Below are 21,247 nucleotides of genomic sequence, written 5' to 3'. Positions count from 1 at the left end.
CACCTTGACGTGGTGGGGGGGCTTAGAGGAGGCATGAGCAATTAATCTAGAGGTCATAACAGCTAGACCCAACCCTGCAATAAAAGCAGGAGGTACGAACATAAAAGTCGCTAACACCTTGACGCACTCTTCTAACTAACGGTCCCAAACCAACACCTCCAATATGGAAACTAGATCCAAGAAGAAACGTATAGGGCCGCTGCCCGGGGGCGATCACCGGGGCACACCTGGAGCTGACGCTGGGTGTCTCAGCATGCGATCCGTCAGTGGTGAGGAGTTGACCAGGCGGGCTCCCACCATACAATATGCTACAGCCGAAATCAGTTCAGAAGTAGACAGAATGAGTAGTCCAATAGAACCCTATAGTCCAAGTACGATATCATACGTACCTTCACGCTCATCATCACCTTCAATTGTCAGTTTTACCGAGAATACACTCATACCCGATGGGAATGCATCCCACTCTCCGTTACCTGAGGATGTTGTGCAGGAGGCACCAGCCGCTGAACCTGCACCCGCCTCAGGAACAAGTCGTGCGCGCAAACGATGGTCAGAAGAAATGAATAAATTCATCTGGCGCACGTACCTCATAGCAACTAAGTTGAACACAAATAAAGTGTACTTACAACAACTTCACAGTGAGTTTTCTCAAAAGTTTCCGGAAATGCAGGCGTCTCGACAAAGATTAGGAGACCAATGCAGAGCGATAGTTAGAAGTAAATTGCTACCACAACAAACATTAGACGAAATAAGAAACGACGTCGCCAATTACCTACAACAAACACACACCGACCAAAACACACAATCACATACTCAACATGTAGGAGGTCAACGAAGACGCTGGACAACTGAGCAAAACGAATGTATTGTTAGAAATTATTACCGAATCACGGAATTAGGGCAAAATAGAACAGCCTACAGACAACCTCTTCGCGCAAACAATCCATATCGTCCCGATAGTTATTTCATCAACGGGTATTATACCAAAAAGTTTAAAACGTAGTCTAGAAATCGTCCAGATCCCACAATTCATATCCCACATTCTTCAGAAAGCCGTCACACTAAATACTTGTCGAATCACCAGAAAATGCCTTACAACATCATCCGTATCATCCACCTATTCTATTTCTTAGTCCCCCAATCACGCTTGGCTATGGCCCGTGTGATTGGAGCTTATACCCCTTCCGAGGGAGACAAAAAAACATAAAAAAAAAAATAATAACAATGTCGCAACGTCAACGTCACTGTCACATTTTTTTGCTCTCCAAATCTTTTCAATAAAAATTAATAATTTACATATATATTTTATACATAATGTATTGAAATACCCAAAAAAACAGGAAAATAGTAACACGACTAAAATGAGAAACGAGAAAGACGACAAGAAACTCTTTAAAAAATCAGCAATGTGCATCGGCTATGTGAGAGAAAACTAATAATGTTGACGAGAGCGGCCCGCCTACGCGCACGACTACCACCTCCGGGATCGTCGCTCAGCTCCGCCTCGCCGCCGCCGGACCCCGGACCACCAGTGATACCGGCGGCTGCAGCTGCGTCGTACTACTTCTCTCCGCCGACGTCGCCACCACCTGTACGTCGGCAGGGGAGACGCCGGCCACCGACGGGCTTGGGATCGGGGGACCATCAGGTCCCTAGCAGGGTCCCCGCTACCGGTGGTTGTGTGCAGCGCATGAGATGGACTCAGAAAATGAATGAGAACGTCATGCGCGCATACTACGGGTCCACAGAGGGAGGAACTAACCTCACTGCGTGCCGTGATAGGATGCTGTCTCTGTTCCAGGTGCTTGAGCCAGCCGTCAACGTATCGGCCCAACGACTGTCGGATCAGGTGCGGGTTATCCAGCGCAATCACAGACTGGACGACGCCGCACTTGATCGGCTGCGCTTAGAGATGCTGAGCAGCCCTATGGTCACCACCTCGTCACAGGCCGCGGTGCCACCGCCACCTTCAGGCGGAGTCACGCCGCGGTCCAATCTCGTTGAACGGGATGAGGACAATAGGGTTGTAACGGTAAGTACTCAGTGCAACGAACGTGTGAGGAGTGCTCTGGAGGATGCGATTCAGGAATTTAGGTACTCACCCGTCGAAAACCGACCGCGACTACCTCGCTTGCCTATGCACAGACAGAATAGGGCGTTGGTGTGTGCTCTGGATTCGCTGTTGGAAAAATATTTTGAAAACAGCGAAGACCTCCTTGATACACACTCAATTATGTATTGCGCGGCTGTTGCTGCATGTCGTGTAGCTAATGTCAAATTCCCTGACAGTAACAGAGCTACACGACCAAAATCAGCGGTACCAGCTTGGCAGTGCAGGATTGAGCGTCGTATCGAGGGGGCCAGAGTACTCATCGGCAAACTATATTGCTTCAGGGAGGGTAATACCCGACCACGGGTGATGCGCTTTGTGAGACGTGCATTCATGGGGACTGGACTCAGTCCTCATGAATATATGCCGCGTATCGCGGAGCGCATCGACTTCCTGAAGCAAAAAGTCTGTGCATGGGCTAGCCGTATTCGAAGGTATAAACGACGGGTAGAACGTTACACCCAGAATCGTATGTTCCAGAGTGATCAAAGATGGGTATATAGAACTTGGGAGCGACCTGAGCAATACGTGATGGACGGGAGCCGGCCGGATGATGGTGCCACAAACACGTTTTGGCGCAACCTCTGGTCGACGCCCGTATTTCACGAGGAGGGTGACTGGACACGTGATGTTGAACGGAAGTGTGAACAAATACCAGAAATGGAGGAGGTCAATATTACCTCCTCCGACGTAGCCTGTGCAGTTCGTCCGATGCAAAACTGGAAATCACCAGGACCGGATGGACTGCACAATTTCTGGTTAAAGTGGCTGCAAAGTTCACACCCCTGTTTAGCATCACAGTTTCAGTCATCCTTAGAAGCCGGGTCGCTCCCACAGTTTCTAACAACAGGAGTTACCCATCTGCTCCATAAATCAGGCAGTACCGCGGAACCCAAAAATTATAGACCGATCACTTGTTTACCGACGGTCTATAAACTTCTTACATCTATTTTGAGATTAAAAATAAACCAACATATTGAAAAATATTCAATTATGTCAGTTTCTCAAAATGGATGTAAGAAGGGGTCCCGTGCTACTAAGGAGCTGCTCCTCACTGATATGGTCATCAGCCAACAGGTTCGACGATCCCGAAAGAATTTGTCGACATGTTGGATAGACTATAAGAAGGCCTACGACTCGGTCCCCCATGCATGGCTTAGGAGGGTACTGGAGTTGTATAAAATAAATACAACTCTACGCGCCTTTCTTGCGTCATGTATGGAGCAATGGAGAACGGTTCTTCACTATCCAGGATGTAGACAAATTGAAGGGACCGGCGATCCTATTAAGATCGAGCGGGGAATATTCCAGGGTGACAGTTTGAGTCCACTTTGGTTTTGCCTGGCCTTGAACCCTTTGAGCACATTGCTAGAGGGTTCGGGGCTGGGCTATCCTTTGCGGAGAGGGGGTCAGGTTATATCCCATTTGCTTTATATGGATGATCTGAAACTGTTTGCCACTACAGAACTGCAGCTGATGAAGCTACTGAAGATCACTGAAAATTTCAGTAGTTGCATCAGGATGGAGTTCGGTGTGGACAAATGTGCAGTCATGCATGTAAAGCGAGGGGGAATTGTGGAATCTGAGGGAGTACAACTCTCAGATTCCATAAACCTGAGATCACTCTCCGCAAACGATACATATAAATACTTGGGTATGGCGGAGGGGTTAGGCATCAATGTGGCTGTCATGAAACAGTCATTACGGGAGCGTTTCTTTGGCCGCCTGAATAAGGTCCTAAAAAGTTCCTTATCAGGCGGCAACAAGGTTCGCGCCTATAATGGTTGGGTCATGCCAGTCCTGATGTACTCCTTCGGCATACTCAAATGGACTCAAACTGAATTGGATGCCTTGGATAGGAGAGTCCGCACACTGCTGACCGCAGAACGAATGCATCACCCACGATCGTCGGTGATGAGACTGTACATCCCACGGAAATGTGGAGGCCGAGGCTTTTTAAATGCAAAGACGCTCCACAACCGTGAGGTGTGCAGTCTCAGAGAATATCTTCTCAAAAGCGACGTGGGTATGCATCGTGATATGGTAGCAGTGGACAAAGGACTCACCCCGCTATCGTTGGCAAATGAGAACTGGCGCAGACCTGTGGTACTAACTACCCATGATCGCAAGGAGGTATGGCAGAGCAAACAGCTACACGGACGCTTCTTCGGGGCTCTTCATGGCCCCGATGTAGACTTCAATGCGTCCGTATCTTGGCTACGCTTCGGTGACTTGTTTGGAGAAACCGAAGGGTTTGTATGTGCAATTATGGACGAAGTTATCCTTACGAATAACTACCGGAGATATATCGTGAAAGACGGGACGGTTGACATATGTCGGGCATGTCACCATCCGGGTGAGTCTATCAGACATATTATATCTGGTTGTTCTCGTTTGGCTAATGGTGAATATTTGCACAGACATAACCAAGTGGCCAAGATTATCCACCAGCAGCTTGCTCTGCAATACAACCTTGTAGACCTTGAGGTACCGTACTACAAGTATGCGCCCGACCCAGTTCTCGAAAAGGACCATATCACGTTGTACTGGGATTGATCTATCATCACTGACAGGACTATTGTAGCCAATAAGCCTGATATTGTGGTGATAGATCGATCAGCGCGCCGCGCGATGATAGTCGATGTCGCCGTTCCGCATGACGAGAACCTTGTGAAAGCTGAGAAAGAGAAACAAATAAAGTATCTCGACTTAGCGCACGAGGTTGTCGCCATGTGGAGTGTCGACACGGCTGTTGTTGTGCCGATTGTCGTTACGGCCAATGGTTTAATAGCCCAGAGCCTCGACGAACACCTCAGGAGGCTCTCGTTGGGCGGCTGGATCAAGGGACTGATTCAGAAGTACTCCTTGATACGGCACGTGCACCTTGGACCCTGTGCCCGATATCGGTGGCAACCTATTTTTTATATTTTTAAATGTTTTTTATTTTTATATTTAATATTTAAAAATGTAAATTATATGCTTGAAAATAAATAAATACCATAATAATAAGCCCCTCAGGGCATCTGAGGCGGATGACGGGGAGTAGCGACCCCGCGGGGCTATATATCCGAGTGCTCCAGGGAGAGTATGCTGTCCCCCATCTCCGGCCTGCCGGAGTGAAGCATGACGGGGGATAGGTCTCCCGCCTCTTGGCTTGCCTTCATCGGCCGGTCGGAGTGGAGTCGCTAGAGTAGGGTTAGCAGCCCGCTCGGAGGGTAGGTGCCTCGTGGTAAGTGGCGAGTGGGCCGGTGATGCTGGACCCACAGGAAGCGCGTGATCTGCGTTTGAAGTCCGCCGAGGTATCCCCACCCTTCAGCCGCTCATGTACCTGTTGCCCTCTTGTTGCGATTTAGCGACTGATTCCCGGGGGCCCAGTAAGTGATTTGGCGAGTCTCCACCTGCCATTTTTACATGTATTTAATACATTGTCATCGGCAGGTGTCATAGTTCCCGTAGTTTCCCATTCCTAGTCCATTAGCATCCCATCACTCACAATAGCCCAAGTAGTTTTCATCCATAGTTAGCAATAGTTTAGCACAGAACCGGGGATTGTCCTTGGGTACATTTCTATAGTGTATACAGGGATAATCGTCGGTTTTGTGTCACCATTTCATTAAAGTTGTCTCAAAAGGGCTTCAGCGTGTTGGCTTCGGCCCCACGTTCGCCTCCCAAAAATCCGGGACTCTGTAGTCCCGAGGTCTGGTAGAGACATACAAGATAATAATAATAAATTATTTATTTCAGACCAGAGATCCATACAAGTGATAGTAATTCCTTATCCTAATGTTAGTAGAAAAACAACACAAATTTTAATGAGCGCCTCCGGCCGTGCTCTCGCTGTGGCGGCATTTTGGGCTGACAAAGTGTAAGTCTCACTATAAGACATATAGAAGAATTAAGGAAAAATAAATGATATAATATTGGGAACGAGAACTTGGGAACATTAGCCGCTTATAAGCAATTTCAAAAACCTATAGATATTCAGTACCTAAGCAAAACAAAAGATAGATATAAAAAAATAATATGACTGACTAGATAGGATATTGGGAAGGGTCTATCTTCATTATCTGGTTAAGCAATTCTAGAGTAAAATTGATAACACATTAATACTAGTCCTGCTTATTAAGTATATCTTGAACACCAATGGCTGATAAAAGAGGTGAATAAAAACATCTTGAGGAAACCTGGACTATAAAGTCTGAAGTCACCAACCCGCATGAGCAAGCGTGGTGATTAAACCTTAATTGGATTCATGATCATCTTCACACAAATAACCTGTCAACCAACCATCGGGCCAATTGGGTTCCCACGGTGAAAGAAAACAATTGTAGTGAAAACAAAGAAACCAGGAGTTTGAATTTATAATTAATTGAATCGCTAATTAATGGAAAGGTCGTGGGTTCGGACCCTAACCACTGCACTATTGACGTACATGTACATTTCTGTACTAAGCAGGACTAGTTGCTGTTACTGATACAGCCTTTTTATCGTCCCACTGCTGGGCTGCGGCCTCCTCTCACAAAGGGAAGGATTGAGCGTAACTCACCACGCTTGCTCAATGCGGGTTGGTGATTTCAGACTTCATAGGCCAGGTTTCCTCGAGACTTTTCTTTGTTTGTTTTAATACATTGTTTTAAAATGGTAATTAATTTTAGATAGGTCAGTTATTACCTAATAATGGCGTCTAGCTAGACCGATTTTTGTTCACGGTGTCTGTTTTCTAAGGAGATCAGCCATATTCATCACAAAGATTTCAAGAAAAGTTAACGTATCTTCCTACTTAGATGTTATAAAAAAAGTTTTATGTAACTTACCAATTTAGGAACGATAAATAAACAACTATGTGAAACAACCACTGGTTATAGAGTAACTAAGTCGACACTCTACTAGGCGACATTATCAAAATATATATAAATATTTAATTAGAACAAAAATATAAATAATTTATAGAAAAAAGTATGCGCAGCGTTATTCTGTAAGTTTTTCCATTGTGTACACACTTTTAAATGACAAACGTGATTTGATAATACATATTTATTATATTTTTTTAGGCTAGTTTCGTTCTATCTTATAGCAAGACTAACAAAATTGTTTGGGTACATTTAATCGCGAACAAAAATTCGAAGTGCAACATAATAGTGGAATCTCGCCTTTATCTACACGTTAGATAGTCCGTTTGAGGCTTGAGGAAGTAATATATATGTATAGTGTACCTTTTGACCGAGTGAGTATAATAGTTCTGAGAACTATCTTGATACGAAGGAGTATAAAAATAAAGTCGCTTTTTCTGTCCCTGTATCCCTATTTCCCGTGTAGCTTTGTACGCTTAAAAATCTTCAAAAATACGCAACAGATTTTGATGCGTTTGTTTAATATTTTAAATAGATAGAGTGATTGAAGAGGAATGTTTACATGTAGGTATAATAACATCCATTAAATAGTGGGGAAATACTGTTATCACGTGCGAAGCCGGAGCGGGTCGCTAGGTTAATATAAGTATAGATGAAAGAGTACTGTTTCAGAATAAACCCAACAATTTTCTAATTAATTCCTTTAAAATGTCTATCCAACGCGTTGTCACATAATATGTAGGTATTTATTTATAAGCAAACTACATATGACGCTACGAGTAACCAACTTAGGGCTTATTCGTATATTCTGTTAGGGTCAAATCAGGGTGAATGATCGTGCATTTTTTTATGTTTTTAAAGTGCTGTGGCTCAGTTCGTGACGAAGCTATAATTGTAGGAAAAAGAAAGTTGGCTGTGTTGCACCCCCGTGCCTAAGAGGACACGTGTCGCCGGCGTCCCCGAATGCTACTCAGTAGCAGTCGTTGTTACAATTCCACGTCAGAGGCCGTCAGGCGGATTTGAGAAAACTCTGACACTAGGACTTGTTAGGTGATTAAACCTGCAGCTCACTCGATAAGAAGAAGGAAAAAGTATGGAGAAAACACAGAGGTGGGTTTAGTCAACAAAAGTCTGGTCAGTATAAGGGTCATTTGATAATAATTATTCACAGAAATTATAGAACTCGTTGTATTGTAGGAACCTAAGTAATTCAAAGAAGGAAGGGCTCGGTGCTAAGTCAAAGCTGCGCGGATCGATCGATCATAAGATTAAGGCGAGGAATTGGTCAACAATAATTCCATAACCGGCACGCGCATCTAAGGCGCCAAAAGGGGTCGGAGCGTCTGAGCGGGGCGAGGATAACAATACGCGCGCTAGCTTATAACTAAAAGTCGTAAGCGACAAAATGGTTTTGTAATTTTATTATTTAGAAATGATAATTTGATAAAAATTCCTTCTACAATTTTAAAGAGTATGTATATACTCAACTACTAAAAAAGTTAAGAGGCTTAAATCGGCCCCGTTTGCCCATAATATGTGAATCTCTTTTTAAAAAGAGGTATGTTTGATATATTTTTCTCTGTTATAAAAGTTACCTAATCATGTTTTGACGTCTAGCAAAATAACGTTTATATCATGAACTTTCAGGTAACCAAGTTGTATTTTGATCCGTTTTGTATTTACTGAGAAAAATTGAGATCCTTGGCGCCAAAAATTCCAATTCGTCCTCTTAAGTAATGTTTGGCACGGTCGGTATGTGATTTGATCATCCTTTGGTGATCAATTCAAGGCATGATACATTGGTGAATCCCGGCTGTCATTTGAAAAAAATCAGAAGCCAGAAAATCTAACAACCAGTCTAAGCAAGGGGTTGCCCGGATAACTGGGTTGAGGAGATCAGGTACGAGTAGGTAGTCGCTTCTTGTAATACAGCTGCCGGATCCACATACCTCCTTGGGAAAAGGCCATATGATAATTGCAGGCATCTTATTTGAGTGACATCCTTTTTTTAATCAGTATATTATGAGACATAATTTTGTATTGAGATTGTAATTTTTTAGATTTTGTACAAGACAAACAGATATGTGTTGCTGGGGAGTTTGTTGAGCCACTTCTTCTTCCCAGCAAATACACATGGAAAGTGGTGAAGTCTGATCTAATTCTGACGAAAAGTGCTGATTTTCAGCCTACCTTGAAAAAACTTTTTTTGATTTTGAATTAGTACGTAAATCACATGCGACATGACCATGAACTTATTCTACTTGATTATAATGATGATTTGCAAAATATATTCGCAGTAGACATTGTGCCTACTTAAAAAACATTTTTTTTATTTCATAAATAATTGATGAAAGGGAAATAGGCATAGTGCGCGAAATAACTTTGCAATTCTGAAGCTAATTTGACGTCTCACGTGAGCTCAAAGTGTTAATTTTTGGGTCAGCTTCCAGTCTAACCGGACGCAGCTGAGTACCAGTGTGTCACATGGAGCGACTGCCTTTCTGATCCCTCTATAACTTATTTGCTTGTCGGGAGTAATTATAATTAAGAACCTACTTCTCGTGACCGAAAGGCTGGGTATTACCTCGGACACAGGATCAGCATGGCGATCCAACGAGGTAATGCTGCCAGCCTCTTAGGCACGCTCCCAGTCGACAGCGATGGGGACGAATTTTTTTATGCTTTTTAGTTTTCGTTTATACTAGGATAGCTTTTTACTTTTAACGTAAGTTAATATTACTTACTTGTAGTTAAATGTTTATGTAAATAAATAACTTACATTGTAGTTGTAGTTAATTATAGAGTTAGGTACCTACTCCCGAAATCAAAACTAGAATCTACCGTACTAAATCCATTTAAAATTGTTTGGTTTGTTGTTATTTTTAAACCGAAATCGTTAATCGTTCTTTCACCTTCTCGCAAAGATGGCGGAAAGTCACTTACCCATACGTCAATGTCAGAGTGACGTGGCATTTTTTTGTTACTTACATTTGTTTACATTATTTTATGTACTGAAATCTAGTGTAAATGACGCACTTTAACTACTAATTACAATAAAACGCAATGTATATATAGAAAATAAAAGAAAAAACAAAACAATGAGTACATCTGCCCGCGTGAATTGTAAATTGTAAACCCAAGACAAGTTGAAAGTTTTGGCTTTTGAGCGCGACGGACAGACAAACCAAGTTACTTTAATAAATACTAGTATTCATAACTAGCCATTTTCCCACGGTTTCACCCTCATCCCGTGGGAACTATTACTCGTACCGGGATAAAATATAGCCTATGTTACTCGGGAGCAGTGTAGCTTCCCGGCAGTGAAAGAATTTTTCAAATCGGTTTAGTTGTTTGGAAACCTTTAACGCGCGGTTATGCGTGGATTGTAATTGTGAGGGCGTTCTAAAAACAGTTTTCAAACTCCTGGTACAAAGGTTGAAACAGTGACTCCTGAAAGTGCGCGAAAAATTGTTGGCGACAATCCACAAACATGAAAGAGCTCTTATGAACCGATCGATATGCGCGGGAAGGTAGGACCCTTACTGCATGTGCATATGTAAGACATATGTATATAGTTTATATATAGTATAAATATAGTTTTGTTGGACATTTTGTACTTAATAAAATTTACCTTTTAGTAAGTAATAAATAAATAATTAAAGTAGTACAACATCTTGCATCCGAGCCTCGATTAATTGTCTTGCGGCATTAACGCTACATGTTTTAATAACATTTTTTATTGATTGGTTCCCATGACAGGAGAGAGATCATCTACGCTTTTGTGGAGTGTGGGTCTCATATGCTCTCCGACTTCCGAAACATGATACCAACATTTAGGAAAGTACTCAACCAAATCTGAGATATACATATGTGCTGTGCGAAAAGGAATGTTTTTCAGCTCAGGGACTCCGCCAAATAGGAAATAAATAAAAATAGGATGTAAATAAAAAATATGTGCCCAATATAGTTGATCAATCTAAAATGTGGACTAATTAGAATCACTATTGTTTAGCCCTGTCATCACGCAGGTCTATTCTATTGTTAGTTTAAAGAACATCTGGCTTTGATGGAGTCCCTTAACAAACTGTTTAACTGTGAATACAGTTAAAGTAATTAAAAATAATACATATTAATTAAAGCTGTCTGCACGTGAACCGGTATCTACTATTTATAAAAGGGTCAGTCTTTACTGCTTAGCTACGAAAATATATTCCGTAGGTAACATAGTTACTTCCACATTAATAATATAATAGTACGTATAGGTTTAGGTAAGGTCATTGAAAACAATTGTTTTTCTTCATCCTGCCCCGTTCCCTAGTTATTTGTGGTCGGCGCAATATGTTTTCCGCTTCCATTCTGGTCAGTCGTCGACTAACATCCACTCTCTTCTTTTTCGTGTCCTCTTTCAGACAATCAATCCATTTTTTCCTCGGTCTACCGATGTCTCATCCATCCACATTCACACGTCTTATTATATCAAATCAAATCAAATCATTTATTTCATGTAGGCTTTTACAAGCACTTATGAACGTCAAAATTATAAATAAGTTTGATTCTAGTTGCCCATTCCAAAAGTAGCTTCCTATGGAGAAGAACGGGCAAGAAACTCCATGGTTACTCTTTTTAAAAACATAATAGGTGTTACAATTTGTATGTATTGATACATACGATAATAACGTGAAAAAGAAATGCTTACAATATTTTTTGAGTTGACTCTGAGAAAGTTATACAATGCAAGTTGAACTAGGAAGTTATAAGAGAAAATTATTATACAAACTATTTTAAGAAGTTAATAAATTAAACAAACCAAGTTATACAAAGCAAAAGAAAAAAGAAATAATAATGATAACAACATGATAGAGCAAGAACATTAATGAGAACAGATATATCCCTCACACTCAAAAGATGTCAAAGTATTTTTGGTTGATTTACATATTATATACATCTAATATGTAAACTGAAATAAACTACACTAATAACAATAATTAAAAAAAAAATTGCATCAAAAAATCCTGATCACCGCCCACCGGGAACGTACCTACTCAAGAATATCTACGCTTATTTTTTGTCCAAAATAAAAACCAGCCTTTGGATCACTTGAAGTGCCAGCAAACCGCTTCGCCAGTTCTTTTTATAGGAGATGAACACTTGGACCCCACGGCCCGACAGTTCATTAATTGAAACCTACTTTTGCAAGACTTTCCCATACATTGGTTTGGATGACAGCATTGACTGTTACGATATAAAGTGACGTCATAATGACATTGACGTAAAATTTCACGGAAATCACAAGTCGATTATGTGATTAAAATTTCCAAGTTCGCCTGCCGTAAGGGTTTACTTCGGACAGTTACCAAATTTTTACTTCAAAAATTCTAACGGATAGGCAGGGCAATGCTAAAATTTTTTCGGCTCGGTCGTTGGGGACCAAATCCAGGCCGTTTTTTCCGTCGCAAGTTCAATCAGGAAGGGCGTCTTCGAGAGCAAGGAATTTCAAAAAAGTGACCCACTGCGTCTTTGATTTAGATGGTACCGTGATAGGTATGGATAGAATATCATTAAAATCATCTCCCGAGCCTTTTCCCATCTATGTTGGGGTCGGCTTGCAGTCTAACCGCATGCAGCTGAGTACCAGTGTTTTACAAGGAGCGACTGCCGATCTGACCTCCTCAACCCTGTTACCCGGGCAACCCAAGGCAAACACATAATAATACACGACTAACTTTATTATATACTGCTTGCAGATTCCGAATCACAATACCATAAAATACTCAAAGAAATATGCGCAAATCACGGCAAGAAATATACAAAAGAGCTTCAAATGCGCGTTAGTATTTAAACTTAATCTAGAGAACTAAAGTTAAACTAGAGAATAATCCGATTTAATAGGCACAGATTCCACAGTTGCCTACATTTCAGCAGAAGTGACGATACATTGATAGTAGGAGATATAAATAGTCTCTTCGTGGTGACTGACGCTTTCGACCTCAAAAATCATCAAATGACTCCTCCCGTTGTGGGTTAGCAGCGGTGAGGTAGTGTCAGACCCTTACTGACTAAACACCGTCGTGTTCCGTCGTAGGCCTTTTATGTACCAGCGCCGTGGTAACTCTTTCGAACAATCCCGCAGCCCCGGCAGACTTTGGCCCTGCTGGGCCCCGCTGGGTGGTAGCTGATACTCTTTTCCGTTTTACACAAAGTGGAAGAGCTTTTGCTGAACCGTAAAAAGATTGTATGTGTTAAGATTGTGTGAGGTGTGATTAGCCAGATTCGAAGAAGATGTATCGCCAATTTTGAAGGCTATTTGAAGGCACTGTTCTCCAATGTGCTCAGGTAACGTGTCAGTGGGTAGCTGCGTCAAAAACACAGTGGGCTTTGTCAGGATCGTGTGGCGATGCTACGGTAAGGATATTTATAAGCCCCCCAGAACTTCTAGCCATTTTCTGAGTTCTACCTATCACCATACTGAATTTAATGTCAATCCGTTCAGATACTTTACTTTGACACACAAACAAACATCCATCTAAAGTTTCGAGTTTATAATCAATAGCTGTTCCCCACGGTTTCACCTGCGTTATGAGAAAACTACATCCCGTACAAGGATTAAAAGTACCCTATGTTTTTTTTCGGGCTCTGAACTGTCCGTGCAACAAAAATCTCAATCGGTTCAGCCGTTTTAAAGTAAAAGAGTAACAAACACACACACATACAGATGTACTAACTGCATACGTACGTAACTTTTAAGTTTACAACATTAACACGCTTATATTGGCTTAACTTGTAACTAATACCTATGTGTGTAAAGTAAATCTTGGAATCTTAATTTGGCTCACTTCCCGGTTTTTGATTAGGATGAAATTTTGCACACGCACTGAGTTCTGATGACAATAAATGATTAGCTAAGGAACGTCGTTATAAATTCAATATGTTTATTTGTTTAATTTGCTTTCTCTTGCAGAACACCGGTTCGACTGACAAGGAGGTGTGCGCGAATGTGGTGAAGGAGTTGCGTATGAACATCACTGCTGACCAGCTGCAACGGGAACTTCAGGATGCGAGCAGATCTAAACTACCACATGCGCCGTTGCAGAAAGGTATAGACATCATCTCCCGAGCCTTTTCCCCAACTATGTAGGGGTCGGCTTCCAGTCTAACCGGATTCAGCTGAGTACCAGTGTGCCACATGGAGCGACTGCCTATCTTATGGTTTGATACAATTCGCTTAAAAAACGTCTGCCGTGTACCTATCTTTATGTAGTACCAACTTCTGCACGCGGTTTCACCCGCATATCGAATGGTGACAAAAACGATCCTTATATAGATTTAGGTGATATTTTAAAGGTTTTAGGTATTTTAAAAGACGCGTGGCGAAGGCTTTTGAAAGTGGCGTGGGTGTAAGTTAGCCACGAGCTCCTCAAAGATCTATAATAGTTCTCATGTGTTCCAGGGGCTGAACGTCTTCTACAGCACCTGTACGAGAAGGGGATCAAGTTCGCGCTGGCTACCAATTCCTCGCGGAGAGCAGTCAGACTCCACATGGCTGCGAAGCCTCAAATATTCAGACTGTTCAATCACATGGTGAGATTTTGAACATATATCTAGCTGAAAACCGCGGTTTCATCAGCACCTAATTTACTTATTTCTTTCGACATACTTATTTCTTTTTAGGCAGTCCCTTTTATGTTTACTATTTCCCTATAAACTCCCTTACATATGCTGCGCTGACTCGTAAATAAAAGTTGGGATGAGGGCAGGATTATGATGGGCACGCCACCATCGTGGCGGTAAGTCCCCTCTTTGAGGAGTGGCTCGGGAGGAGTCATGGCGCACTCACGTACCGCATGACGCAGGTCCTCACCGGACACAGTTGTTTCGGGAGGTACCTGCACCGCATCGGTCGTGAGGAGGCGCCCGGGTGTCACCATTGTGCGGACAGCCCCGAGGACACGGTGGACCACACAGTCCAGGTGTGCCCCGCATGGGAAGGGCACCGCCGGGTCCTCGTCGAGGCTTTGGGCGGCGGCGACCTCTCGCGTCCGGCCCTGGTTCAGGCCATGGTCCGGGGCGAGAGGGAATGGGATGCCGTCGCCTCCTTCTGCGAAGCGGTTATGCTCGAGAAGGAGGAGGCGGAACGCCAGAGAGTACGCACCTCTCATCCCGGCCGCCGCGCGGGACCAGGTAGACACCATGGGCGCCGGGTGTCGCGTGATGACTCCCGGCCACCGTAGGCGTGGGTCTGTGGGCGGTGAGTTCGGGTGGCTCATCGTCCCTCTGTCTGCTTAGACGCCAGACCCGTATCGACGGCGCGCGTTGTTCCACGCGCTCCTCAAAGAGATGTCAGCAACCCCAGCGGGGCCCAGCAGGGCCAAGGCCTGCCGGGGCTGCGGGTTGTTCGAAAGAGATACCGCGGCCCTGGCACATAAAAGTCCTATGACGGAACACGACGGTTTTTAGTCAGTAAGAGTCTGACACTCCCTCACCGCTGCTAACCCGCAGCGGGAGGGGTCATTTGATGATTTTTGACGTCGTTAAAAAAAAAAAAAAAGGGCAGGATTATGATGATGATATTTACTCTGTTATATACTGTCCCTAATGTACTTTGCTATATACTCTCTTATTCATAACTTTCCTTATGTATTAACCTAATATACTTCCTTCCTTATGTACTCCATAAATAACGTGGCTCCAAAGAATCGTTTCAGCAGATCCAGAGTTATAACGTTACAGACCCAAAGGAAAATTGTATACTACAGCTTCCGAGATTCGACTCCACGCACCCGGATAAAAACGATCATATAGCTTTCCTAAATAAATGGGCTATCTATTACTGAAATATTTTTTTCAAAATTGACTCGCTTGTTCCAAGCGACAAGCGTGGTGATTAATGCTCAATCCTTCTCCGTGTGAGAGGAGGCCGCAGCCCAGCAGTGGGACGATAAAAAGGCTGTAACAGACTAACTCGTTTGTGTTAGGTGTGTGCGACTGACCCGGATGTCGATCGCGGAAAGCCGTTCCCTGATATCTACCTGATGGCTGCTGCCAAGTTCCCAGATAACCCGAAGCCTATCAAGGTACGTAACGTGTCTTAAACTGGGAGTTCCTCAAAGTATGGTTCAGATTGTAGAGGTGCAATAGAGCAGCAGTGAGTTTATTGACAAACTAAAACGTCACTATAGGGTCTGAAACTGCTTTAATTGGGCACCCGCGCTGTTTCATATAAAAGTTTATGAAGCTTGTGTGTGCCTTAGTAAAAGATATCCAAAACTAGCTGTGCGTGTGCTTGTGTAGCGCCGTTGAAACTACCTACGGCCCGGATTAAATACCTTACCCTTGGTTTTTGGAATTGAAACAATTTCTCGGTTCGGTTTTTTCTAAGGATATTAGTTAGGTATATTTAGATATACATACTTTTAATAATAATTATGTACCTACCTATCTTGAGAAGTTCAGCACTACAGGCACCCTACTTGAGGTTTAAAAAAACAATAGGATCCTACAATTCCTACATAAGATAGATATCCTATTTGATTTCTATAGGTACCTACATATCATGTTATTCAATATTTCAGTGCCTCGTGTTCGAAGATTCACTAGTTGGCTTAGAAGCTGGACTGGCAGCAGGAATGCAGGTATATTCATTTCATTAACATTATTTGCCTAGCCTTTTCCCAACTATGACGGGGTTGGGGTTTTATTGTAAAAGGACTTAGGCATTTGGCTTTCTATTTATATATTGCACGATATCAACGATCCCACCAACGAATGTGTTTCGGATGGCACGTTAAACTGTAGGTCCCGGCTGTCATTGAACATCCTTGGCAGTCGTTACGGGTAGTCAGAAGCCAGTAAGACTGACATCAGTCTTACGCAGGAGTATTGTGTTGCCCGGGCAACTGGGTTGAGAAGGCCAGATGTGTAGTCGCTCCTTGTAAAACACTGGTACTCAGCTGCCTCTGGTTAGACTGGACACTAACATAGTTGGAAAAAGTGCTCGGAAGATGATGATGAGAAAAATAAATCTATGTATGTTCTAGGTTGTGCTGACACCCCCATCACGCTTGCCACCTCAGGTCGCTCGAAGAGCAACACTGGTACTCAAATCCCTTCAGGATTTCAAGCCGGAATACTTTGGTTTACCGCCTTTTTCTGACGACGACAAAAAACAGCCAAAATCATCGCTCACAAACTAGCTTAGATTAGGTAACTTTCGCGTTAGTGAATTTAGTAGTATCTTTATTTTTGTAGGCTGGCAATCTTTTTAGTAGAAACTTACTTTTATGACTGCATATTTTTTAAGTTAACATAGGTATTTAGCCAAGTTTTATGTAGACATATGTTGCTAATTTTTGCTACATTTTAATGCTTGTCGGTTATACATATAAAAGAAAAATTTGCAAAAAATTTATAAAGTGTGGTAGATATAAAGGAGGTATAAAAGGTTCAACTCTATATGTTCTTAATGTGTAATGCAATTATCCAAATCCTCGTGCATTTATTACTAATTTTCATGCATTTATTGCGCATTGTCATACATATCTTGCACATTTTTCTACATATTTTACTAATTTCTTTGAATACTTTTGATGCGTATTTTCATATACACTTTAAACTTTTGCTAGTGCATATAATACGAACTTTACTTGTTGTTTAAACCATATTTTTTTGATTGGGGTAGAAATAAACTTCCCATTTTTTAAGGATAATTTTTAAGCTGGCAATTTTTCTGTCAAAAAGTCTATGGAGTCTAGATGTGTGAATATGAAAAATAAGTTTGCATCTTAAAAGTAATTGCTCAATTTAATTATAAATGTAAAAAAGGTTTTTCCAATTAAATAGTAACTTATTTAAAAGCAATTCAATGGGTGCTTAAAAATATATATTGGGACTCTTCAAACACAAAACTATTAAGTTTTAAAGCAGATTTCAAAAGATGCAAACTAAAATTTAAAATAATAATTCATTTAATTTTAAAATAAAGACGTTTTAAACTCAACGTTTATATTTACTGCTAAAATAAATAGGTATACATTTAAAAACGTGTTTATTTTAATTGAAGTAACTTGGTCGATTTAAATTATAAAATCGCCCTTTTGACCCACGGCCTCTAGAATTTTTGGCGGGAAATTGCCGAATTTTCATTACTCCTGTAAGACTTTTCGATTATTAATACAAATATTTTTAGCCATCATTGAATACTTTGTTTTATTTTAGTAAGACTAAGCTTACCAAGGGGTATTGGGTTGCCCGGGTAACTGGGTTGAAGAGGTCAGATAAGCAGTAGCTACTTGTAAAACACTGGTACTCAGCTGCATTAGGTTAGACTGGAAGCCGACCCCAACATAGCTGAGAATAGGCTAGGTAGATGATGATTTTAGTAAGACTCGGTTGCACCATTTAACTATAACGATAACCAAACCATAACCAGCCGTATACTTGCCGTCGATTTGACAACTGCAAATGGTTCGGTTATCGCTATAGCTAGATTATCTCAAATGGAGTATAGTAAATGAGTAAATGACTGCAAACAAAGGTCTTAAAAACAGTTTCCTCAATGCCTAAGTTACTGTTAAAATCGCAGAACGAAAAAAAAACACGAAATGATAACTGTATTTTTTATTATTAAGAAACAATTAATAAATAATAATAATCAAACAATAATTATAATACACAATCTTTATGTTTTTCTACCAAATTGGTAGAATTTCAGTTTTCTTCATTTCATACATTTTTGTGCTCTTACACATTTTATTTTCTTCTTTTCTATTCATATATATTTTAGACTTTTTTGCATTTTCTTAGAATAGAGCATACAGCTTTTTATAATTGAATAGATATATTTTCAATCAAAAGTCTAAGATATACAATAATTTGATTTTACAATCCGCCACATCCATGTATACTTATTTTTATTTTGACCAAATGGAATTATTATTTTTTGGGGCGTGTTGCTCAAAATACCGCATTTATTTAGATATTTATATAACTCTAGTAAATAAATTTCGTTTTTAAATAAATAAACCATTCAGTCAAAATATTTATATCATCCCTTTAAGTTAAATTATAGATTCTTTAATTTAACTCACAAAAATTCCTATTGATTTTCAAAACAATCGCTGCCGATATAGGAACTATACTTTTCAATATAAATCTTTCGTGCCCATGAAAATTAAATTAAAGAATATATTGGCACTCGACCATTTACAATTTGTGGAACTGAAAATACAGAAAAATTATAATTGTAATGCGAAAATAAAGCCTCGTATTAATGGTAAACTTTTGTTTATAGAGAAAGATGCGTCAACATGTTGCTGAATTGTTGCCAACATGTTGCCGAGTTCATAATGTCAGTTGACAAACTCGCCCACGGAGAACAAAATGACTAGCGGAGCTGTCATAACGCAAAATCTCTTAAGAAATTAGCGCGCCAAAATGCGGGTGTTCGGGGGACGAGGACGTTACTATCAACGCTGTCTTTGGAACCCGCCCATTTATTATAAAACCAAAAATCTGTGAATCTGTCTTATAACTCGAACGCCTGGTTAATTCACTCGTAACGGATCGTTTTGGTCTCGTCCTCCGTCTGTACTTGACCTAGAAGGCGCCTGACCTACCTGCCTTGTGGTATCTCTGCTCATCTTTCCTTCCTCCGTGTTCGGTCGACGCAACATTTTTGTTGCTCAACATTTATGTTGATCAACTGTTGCTATACAAAACTGCTGTTTTTTACCATGAATACGAGACTTAGCGATTTGGTTCTCTTCGCATTGTAACCTAAATTTAATTTAAACTATTTAAAATACAGCCCTTGAAACATAATATACCAGTTTAAAATCCTAATAAAACACAAAATCCCAATTAATACAGTTCCTACAGTATAAAAATGCATTATATTCAATATATATCAATATCTCAATGATATATCGGCTGTGACGACACACATAGGTACGAACCTAATCACATTAAATCCTATCACATATACTTTATGATATTCTATGGCGGGTTGTTAAAAAATAACCTAATCCATTCAGTGGTTTAACCACAGGAGTCATTTTTCGTTTTCATAATTTACAACATCATGTGTAAAGCAGAGATAAAGTTAGGAGTATCGAATGTTTTGACCAGTTGACAGCTGTCAGTTTTCAAGGGAGAATTTCCGTTGTTTGTAATGACTGACTCCTATATGGTGTTCCTATTCTCCCACATTTTAATCTATTTACTTTGTTTGAAAATATCATTTTTTTTTTCTTTGTGCTAATCAACAAATATTTACCAGTATATTAACGTATTTAATTTAATGTGATTGGGTACGATACACTTTGTATGTTGCTTGGTACGTACATATATGCTATGTTCTGAAATATATCCGAGTCATAAATAAAAGGCCGTCTCGCAATATTCTTTTGTTTTTCTTAAGCCCCCCGCACACATTGGCACATGCGTGGCCAATACACGCCATCACCAATGTGTACACGGGGTATTGGCGTGCAATCGGCGAGTTGTCGGTTTTTAGGCACACATCAAAGGAATCGTGGCGCAGCGTGGCCTGTGGTGTTTACACAATGGGCCAACGTTTAGTTCGTCACCGGCCGCTGAGGATAGCACACTTTTGTGTTGCGTGTACAAATAAATATAGTAGTCTAGTATAATATAAATATAGTAGTGTAGGATACAAATAAATAGCCGCAGCCTTAATTACTTCGACGTTCATTGACAGGCAGCAATGAGCCATGCGCCAATGTGTAAACACCATTTGATCGTGGCCTACAATTGTGCATTGCAAAGCTTGGCCCATCACAGGCCAATGTGTACTGGGGGCTTGACATTACTTTGTATGGGGTCTGATCTCAAAATTATATCTACTGAAATATATTCCGGAACATAGCCATATATATATTTTTTTTCTAAATCTAAGAAAGTTACTAAAAGGTGCTGGAACACTTAAAACATTGAGTGACTTAAGATTTGGTTTAATTTAAGGTTTTTAATTTTCTATTTATTTACATACTTTAAAAAATAAATAAGGTGGAGTGTTCATCTGTGCCGGATTTTCATCGATTGTATTATTTTTAACCGACTTCCCAAAAATAAGTAGGTTTAAGCTAGGTGCTAGACTATTCCAAGTTCGGCGCATATAATTTGGTTTATTATATTTTTCTAACCGACTCAAAAAAAAGAGGTTCTCATTTGGACATGTACATACATATAGTTTTCAGTTTAGTATTTGTCAGACTTAGAAGGTTTTAAGTATATTATTGAAGTCGTTTATTTTTACGTTTTTTTTACTCAC

At 40.9% G+C, this 21,247-nt stretch overlaps 1 protein-coding gene across 1 annotated transcript; it reads left to right on the top strand.

Annotated features, from left to right (window-relative positions):
- Positions 1-1,438: 1,438 nt before the first annotated feature.
- Positions 1,439-17,332, top strand: LOC124643636. Its single transcript, XM_047182651.1, has 6 exons — positions 1,439-2,032; positions 13,919-14,054; positions 14,408-14,538; positions 15,933-16,031; positions 16,530-16,589; positions 16,995-17,332. Exons 1-6 carry the CDS (start codon positions 1,439-1,441, stop codon positions 17,148-17,150), a joined length of 1,176 nt encoding a protein of 391 aa, XP_047038607.1. The 3' UTR covers positions 17,151-17,332.
- The last annotated feature ends 3,915 nt before the right edge of the window (positions 17,333-21,247 follow it).

The sequence above is a fragment of the Helicoverpa zea genome, chromosome 28 (genome assembly GCF_022581195.2).
Source record: "Helicoverpa zea isolate HzStark_Cry1AcR chromosome 28, ilHelZeax1.1, whole genome shotgun sequence".
Taxonomy (NCBI): domain Eukaryota; kingdom Metazoa; phylum Arthropoda; class Insecta; order Lepidoptera; family Noctuidae; genus Helicoverpa; species Helicoverpa zea.
The sequence above is the reverse complement of the archived record's forward strand: the minus strand, read 5'-3'. Positions and strand labels throughout refer to the sequence as shown.